The 8,489-nt window shown below is 43.1% G+C and overlaps 1 protein-coding gene across 3 annotated transcripts in view; it reads right to left on the bottom strand.

Annotated features, from left to right (window-relative positions):
• SPATA13 (spermatogenesis associated 13) overlaps positions 1-8,489 on the bottom strand; it is a 150,944-nt gene that overhangs the window by 25,116 nt on the left and 117,339 nt on the right. Inside the window, exon 1 of one of the 3 annotated variants that reach the window (XM_014458641.2) lies at positions 6,088-6,467. The exons of the other annotated variants lie outside the window; for them this stretch is intronic. Within the exon in view, the coding sequence (XP_014314127.1) occupies positions 6,088-6,142 (55 nt within the window). The 5' untranslated portion in view covers positions 6,143-6,467. Of the gene's footprint in view, positions 1-6,087; positions 6,468-8,489 lie in introns of those variants that run through there. 3 annotated transcript variants of the gene reach the window in all.

Genomic DNA, 8,489 nt, shown 5'->3' with positions numbered 1-8,489 from the left:
AATGGCTAAAAGATTTAAGTTGTGAAACCATAAAAATCCTAGAAGAAACCATAGGCAGCAAAATTTCAGACATATCTCATAGCAATATATTTACAGATACATCTCCGAAGGCAAAGGAAACTAAGGAGAAAATAAACAAAGAGGACCACATCAAAATAAAAAGCTTCTGCACAGCAAAAGAAACCATCAACAAAATGAAAAGGGAACCCATGTATTGGAGAACATATTTGGCAATGATACATCTGATAAAGGGTTAATATCCAAACTATATAAGGAACTCATACAATTTAAGAGAAGGAAGACAATCCAATTTAAAGAATGGGCAAAGGACCTAAATAGACACTTCTCCAAAGAGGACATACAGATGGCCAAGAGACATATGAAAAAAATGCTCAAAGTCATTGATCATCAGAAAGATGCAAATGAAAACAACAATGAGGGATCACCTCACACCTGTCAGAATGGCTACCATCAACAAATCAACAAATGACAAGTGCTGGCAAGGATGTAGAGAAAAGGAACCCTAGTACACTGCTGGAGGGAATGCAGACTGGTGCAGCCATTATGGAAAACAGTATGGAATTTCCTTAAAAAATTAAATATGGAACTTCCATTTGACCCAGTGATCCCACTTCTTGGAATATATCCTACGAGACCCAAAGCACCAATCAGAAAGAATGTATGCACCCCTATGTTCATAGCAGCACAATTTACAATAGCTAAGATCTGGAAACAACCCAAGTGCCCATAAATGAGTGGATAAAAAAAGCTGTGGTACATTTATACCATGGAATACTATGCAGTATGGAGGGACCTGCAGGGTATCATGCTAAGTGAAAATGAGTCAGTCAGAGAAAGACAAGTATCACATAATCTCATTCATATGTGCAATCCAAGTAACAAAATTAACTGATGAACGGAGTGGATCCAGAGACATGGAAGCATGGAACAGAGTGAGGAATCTCAGAGGGAAAGCGGGGGAGGGTGGTGGGAGATAATCAACCAAAGACCTTGTATGCATATATGCATAACCCATGGACACAGACAATGGGGTTCTGAGGCTTGAGGCACAGGGGAGGATCTGAAGGGGGCCAATGGGGGAAAAGGGGGAACATATGTAATACTTTCAATAAAGAATTATTGGGGCGGTGGGGGCTTGCCTGGGGTAAGAATGGCTGGGGGTGGGGGTGCCAATTGGGAAAAGGGAGACGTATGTAAAACTTTAGACAATAATAAATAAAATTGTAAAAAAGTTAAAAAAGTAATAAAGAATTATTGTTGAAAGTATTACAAAGTATTATATATTTTGGGAAAAAAAGAAAATGACCCTGTAAACATGGAGCAAAGACTATTGCAAACTGAAATCATGTTTAAAACCCCAAATTCCTAGACATAATAAGAGGGCAGACAAGCTGTAGTCAAGCCCAGTGAGAACATCTTTTATCACCTAAAAGTTCTGCATATGGATTTTTAGCACATACTTCTGCTATGGACAGTTCTGAGACAATGCACCTTTTTCATAGATAGGCATATATATGTATAAACTAGAGGCCCAGTGCACGAATTTGTGCATGGGTGGGTTCTGGCCGGCCCACACCAATGGGGGCCAATTGGGGCCGTGCTGGTGGGAGGAGGGGCCATGGGAAGTTGGGGTGGGGGCGATCAGGGCCCCTGATCGGACCAGTCGGCCCCCACAGTGCGCATCATAGAAACCGGTCATTCTGTCATTCCGGTCACTTGGCTTTTATATATATATTCTAAATTTGTAAAAAGTGAATTTTTAACATTTTTGTTTAGTCATCATACTTAACAGTATTCCAGGAAGGCTGCCGTGTCGGGTCTCCTAGACACTGTATTTGGGCACCTTCTTTGTGTGGCACCATCTATCCTACCAGCCTCCTGCTCCATACAGTCCTGTCTTAAGATTCAGCCCTCAGTTCTCCTCTCACCTCCAAGCTCAGTACTTTTCATTATTCCCCAAATGACCTGATCACGTCCCAGGCTGCAGGTGCAGCATGAGCAGGTGCCCGCCCACATTTCCAGCCCTGGTGAGAAATGCCGATCCAGAGAAGATAGGCCAGTCTTTCAGTCAGCAGCACTGTTGCAAATACAATCAGAGATTGTTTACATTTTTTAATAATGCCAGCAATAAATAGCTCCCACACTCCTCAGAAAACTTAACAACATCCTTCTGTCTGAACTGAAATTGTACATTTGTGAAGGGACAAAACTTGACAACTGATTATGAAGGTGAATTTTTATGACAGGAAATATCAAATATCACCAACAATGGACAACTATAATATAACACGTGCCAAAGGATAAGGACTTCCTATAGGAGTTATGCCCATAGAAAAAATAGGCCCTCAACTCATGTCCTGGTGGGAGTTTTTCTCAGGACATACAACAGGTCTCTTTCCTGTTTGGTTTATTTTTGCTCATTTTAAGGGCTTTTGTTCAGAGTGACAACATTTCAAAAGCACCGGACTTCAAAGCCCTTGGTTTGGGCCCAGGGAGGCGAGTTGGAAGAGGCCCTGACCTCCCTGAGGCTCTGCTTTCTCATTTGTAACTGAGGAAAACGCCGCTGTCTTACCTGTCTCATGCGGCAGGGTGGGTGTGGAAGGGTTTTGTAAAATGAAAGGAAGGTAAGAACTGGCACCCTGGACTTCACAATCAGGCAGTCGGCAGGAAGGCAATACGGATGTTGGCTATTGTCATGAAGGGCCCAAGCCATCGCCAACACTAATGACCTCAGAGCAGCACTCTCCCCATCCCTGCAGCTCCTCTATGGGGATTTCCCTCACTAAATCTAGACTGACTGCAGGGAAATTCCCACACTTAGAATAATCTGTTAAAAACATGCCTTTCTTTTAGAAAACCTGCTGACAGACTTCCTCAAGTTTGAGATAAGCCATTCATTCTCGCTTCCCATCTTCAAACGGAAATGGCAAACGCAGGCAGACGGCAGGCAGCTGGTGCTCAGGGCCACGAGCAGCTTTCACAAGGCCACTGCTGTCTGGGCTGAAGCTATGAGCCCACACCCTGATCGCCACGGGGACTCTCAAGCCATGGCGATACACACGGAGGGAACGAACCGGTCACAGGAGGGTGATCTTCAATGGCAAACATGCTACACCACTTCCAGGACTGATGGCCTCCAATCACATGGGGCACGTTTAAAAGAACAAAGATTCCTGCCACCCCCCCCCCCCCCATGGACAAGGGAATTAGGTTCTTGAGGGGGATGGGGAGGGGAGGGGAGGAGAGGAGAGGTGAGGGGAGGCAAGGAGAGGAAGTTTGCTAAGAATGTATTTTCAAAAGCTCTCCCAGGATTCTGATGCCTGGCTAAGCATGAAGACTACACTTAAACCTACCTGCTCAAACGCATTCTAGGACGTGTTCATATTTTTGCCTGTCCCCGCAGCAAGCCACAAGTTGGAAGGCAACGGATTCTGATCTCATTGGCTGAAAACCTCTGCTTTAGCTGCATGTGTGCCGCTGAGTTCCCAGCATTAACAAAAAGGACAAAATCCTTTTGTCGATGCTACCTCTCCACCTGGAGCCACTTTCCCACCCCAAACAGGTGATCAAATCCCGACTCCCCCTCCCAGTCTAGCCATCACTTCTTGAGATAGGATCTGAGATTTCTCGGCTCTCCTCTGTTATTCCCCAGTCCCCTGTGGTCATGACCTGTTTTTAATGTCCTAGAAGTATGGGGGACTTAGCTCTTTAAAAACATTTACCACAATTATGTTGCTATTATATGTTAGCTGCTGAACTAAAATATTCTCACTAGCTGTTTATGTGTCTAACTCCTAATATCCAAGCCCAACGCCAATGCTCTCGGGGATAAGAACTTGCATGTCAGTCAGGGTTAGTGGCTGAATTAAAGAGTGGAACATCTTTCACACTCTAGAATTTAAAAGGACAGTCAGAAAAGTCACGATCATGCCTAATCTAGACTTTCAAATCACTTTCCATACAGTACTTTTGAATCTTTTAAACATCAAAAATAAGGGTCCTAGAAGTGGACTTGCTGCCTTCACTAATAACTTTTATCATGTCTAAGGGCCTCCTGGACATAATTCCCTCCATCTGTGCTCACCTTAGGGTCGCTGCTGACTTCTGCTGCCCAAAGCAGTGAGAGGAGTAAGTTATCTCATGACTGAGCTTAATTTATATCAAGCCTGAAAATATGTTTTGTTTCTATAAATGGTGTAAGTTTTATTTTAAATTACCTACGAATAATTTTCCCTCTTCTCAAGTTAAAGCCAAAACTTGTCCTAGAGTTGTGTCACACAGGCCTGTAAAATGGGTATTCAGGGCCTTGGAAAGGCAGGAGGGTCTGGGCCATGAGTCCTGGTCAGGCATCCACCCCCGGTCTTCCCTCCACTGTCTCCTGGGAGCAAAATGGCTTGAGAGCCCTCAGTCAGTAGCTCTGCTTCCTCCTGTTCTAGAATTTTGCTGTCATTTCCATTTCTTAAAAAATCCTCTCTAGAAGATATGTTTCCATTGATTTTTAGAGAGAGAGGAAGGGAGAGGGAGAGAGATACAGGAAAAGGGAGACGGAGGGAGGAAGGGAGAGAGAGAAACATCGATGGGTTGCTTGCTTCCCATATTCGCCCTGACCAGGGATTGAACCCACAAACTGGGCATGTGCCCTGACCAGGAATCGAACCCATGACCCTTCGGTGCACGGGATGATGCTCCAATCAAACTAGCCACACCGGCCAGGGTTCATTTCCATTTAATACACATACGCCTAGTCTCAGGAACAGACTGAACCGGTCTTCCAAGTCAGAGAAGCAGTGAGCTCCTTCCTCCCAGCCAGGCTCATCAAGGGAACAGAGGCACTTACGATGGCAGGGCCTGAGCGCAGGAGCCCTGATGGTACTGGTGAGGGGGAGCGTGCACAGCTTTGCACAGCAGCTTCTGACGTGCTGGGTCCTAGCTCCGAGATCATGCCACTCAGAGCCAGAGGCTAGGCCAGGCTTCCCTCGGCCTGTGCCTGGTGTGGAAAGAACGGGAATCATGCCCTGGGAGTGAAGGAATGCTGGGGGAGGAGCAGGATGGCGGGGCTACCATCACTGACTTTGCTCACTTGGCTGGAATAAACACACTCCTCCCCGACACTGGGACCCGTGATGGACACTGGGACCATCATACCCCGTTACTCAAGTCCACAAGCACAGCCACTCTGTAAGCGGGCGTATGTTCTGAACGCAGACATCACTGGGCAACTCTGTTCTCTTTTTCTAACTTTTGGTTAGTGAAATGGAGTACAGGCTGGTCTTGTTGTTTTTTTAATCTGCCAGATATAGAAGCCATAACCACATCCCTGTCTGTTCTCAGCCAGCACAGAAAACCAATCAAAACAAGGAAGAAGCACAAACTACCAACTAGACTGCTCTGGCAAGGCCCAGGCTGCCTTCAAGCTGTCAGCTACAGTTCTCATGCACTCAGTGAGTTATTGGCATTGATTTAAGGCAAAAACAGAGGCAAGACTCTTTAAAGCATATATTGTACCCATGTGCAGCAGTCAGCTAAAGTCCTTTCAGTGTTTTGTTTTTTTTTACTTTTTTTTGAGAACATGGATTGCAATTTACAACTCCCTAGTGTGAGGAGAGTACCACATTTCTTTCACATTTAAATAGAAATTAGCATAAATGACAATACTCACAAAAATATTGTGGAAACCATGGAATAAATGAAAACAGTATTTCTCAAAAATCAATCCATAGCCATAACCTTACCCACCCCAGATTAGCAAGGCACATTTTTACAGAACCCGACAGAAAACTCTTGTACAAAGAAATTCCATGTAACAGAAGCAAAAACCAGCACCATAAAAACCAGATCCATTCTTGATTCTTATTATTCTCTATATCCTTCTACCTGCTCTGCCATAAACAAAATCAATGTCTTTGCTTTACTCTGTCTACAACTAAAACTATGCTCAGGGCACTGGACAAATGAGCTTTCACACACGCACACATCTGACAAGCAGCAGCAAAGGCAGACAGCACTGCAACTCAGAAAGGAAAGAGTCAAATCAACAACAAAACAATTCTTTCTCTGCACACATACCCATGTGAAGGCTTTCCAGACTCCAAAATCTTGCTATTTCCCCTCTAGCTACCATCCTTCTTCTTGAAAAACAGCCTCACTCCGAGCAGGACTGGGGTATGACTGAGCATCCCAAGAATCACACAGGCTCTCGCTCCGGAACTGCAGAAATTGCTTATTCACAGCTTTGACGCTGGCTCCCTGTGACCACGCCAGCTAGAGCCTGCTGAGCGCTCACCGCTCTGCAACTCCGAGGCTGGCGGCTCCAGACATCTCCGGACGCCAGGGAGGAAATTCTAAACTAAGGCAAACCTGCACATGCCAAACCCACACACTCTCACAGCGTATCAGGTGCAGTCAACAACCCTCCGTGAAGGTGGAAGGAATGCGTTTGCTGCTTTTCATTACAATCCCAAAGCCCCAGTTAGATTTTCAGAAAGCTTTAAAAAAGGTATCTGTTTACTGGAGAAAAATACCAGAGAGGTTGCTAAGTTCAAAAATGGAGTTGGGACTGCACACTATGTCTGGCATGACAAAAATGTGAGTTAGGATACTGCATTATGTTAACTGTTAATTTATGAAATCACTTTAAAAGAGGAATTTCGTTTAAAAATATGTATGTGAATGTGTACCTTTTACTATGTGAAAATGATAGGTATATCATTTACTATATAAAGTATATATAGGGTATCCCCCCAAATGTACGCACACACTTTGAATAATTATAAAGCAGTGTTTATTAAAATACACTTCATTTTCAAAAGTGAGCTATCAGCTTTTGAAGTGTGTATACATTTTTGGGGGGACACCCTGTATGCTCTATAATGAGGAAATTGTTCTTGCTTTTTTTCCTAAAAGAAGTTTTCTCCAGATAACATGGATTATTTATTTCCTTTACACTTTTTGGTATTTTCCAAGTTATCTACAATGAGCAAGTCTTTATGTTGTAAAACAATTGTTAACCAACTGTGTTTCCTTCAATTTGTTCATGACAGGAACTTGGCGAACAATGAGATAATATATGCAAAGTAGTGATCACATGGTCATCCCTCAATAAATGTTGATTTAAAAAAGATAGTGCCAATAATTAGGAAATGCATCTTTACTGTAATGGGTTGTGAAGTGAGTCAGACCAGCTAGGTTCAAAATCCACTCTACCACAACTACTTAAGGGAAAGTTTCCAAATCTCTAGGTAGTTGTTTCCAATCTCTAGAATGACCAACGACCCTTATCGGGTTATTGAGAACATATTACAAAGTATTTAGAACAATACTGACACTTCATTAGGGATTAATAAATGTTACCAATCAAGCTGCTGCTACTCAGAAAAACCCGTGGTCCATACTAATGTGTAAATTTCCACAAAATTCACAGCGTGAACTCAGCAGGCAAAGCTATTATTAGTTATAATATCTATGTTGACAAGGTGCTATGTTGTAAGCTTTTCTTATCATTAAATATTGTGGCTATTACTATTGACTGGATGCATCTCACCCTTCAATCCAGCTGAGGGAGGTTTTCTGGGGAACTCAGGGCTTCAATAATCTACAACAAATGTGTGCGCATGCACACAATCATATCTGCAAAACCAGATTGCCTTCAAATCTTTCCTTTGCAAGTATTTTTTAAAAAGTACTTCAAAGAGCCAATTCTTTAAATGGTTAGTAGATCATTTGATAGGAGCATATCTTTTCTTAATAAAGGTGGTAATTAAATTACAGGCTCCAAAGACTGCTTGAAATTGTTTGCAGAGTAGACCACTCTCCATAAGGTAAAGTTTCCTATGTGGAGTATTAGTTGCATAATATGATCCATAAAAAAAGTTTGAGCCCTAGCTGGTTTGGCTCAATGGATAGAGCGTCAGCCTGTGCACTAAAGGGTCCCAGGGCACATGCCCGGGTTGCAGGCTCAATACCCAGTAGGGGGTGTGCAGGAGGCAGCCAATTAATGATTCTCTCTCATCATTGATGTTTATATCTCTCTCTCCCTCTCCCTTCCTCTCTGAAATCAATAAAAATATATATTAAAAAAATAAAATAGGCTATTTTTTAAAAAGTTTGAAAACCACTGTATATTATATCTACCTCTTGGAAATCCTCAGGATATACAAGGCTTGAAGAAGTCCAAATAATGACATCTGTGTAACCTTGTTTAAGATAGAATTGCCCAATCTTACTTAGCCAAAATACTCCCTTTTTATAATAACACATATTACTATCCCAAAGAAAGTGTCTTAGGGTGTAGCTCCTCAGACTGTGGTCCACAGATCAGCAGCACTGGCTCGACCTGGGAGCTAGTTAGAAGTGAAGGTTCTCAAGCCACACCTGGGTCCCTGGAATCGAGGCTGCATTTTAATATGATCTACGGCAGTGATGGCGAACCTATGACACGCGTGTCAGAGGTGACATGCGAACTCATTTTT

This window comes from Myotis lucifugus, unplaced genomic scaffold (assembly GCF_000147115.1).
Source record: "Myotis lucifugus unplaced genomic scaffold, Myoluc2.0 scaffold_98, whole genome shotgun sequence".
Classification (NCBI taxonomy): Eukaryota; Metazoa; Chordata; class Mammalia; order Chiroptera; family Vespertilionidae; genus Myotis; species Myotis lucifugus.
Note: the sequence above shows the minus strand (reverse complement) of the source record. Positions and strands in the feature narration are given on the sequence as shown.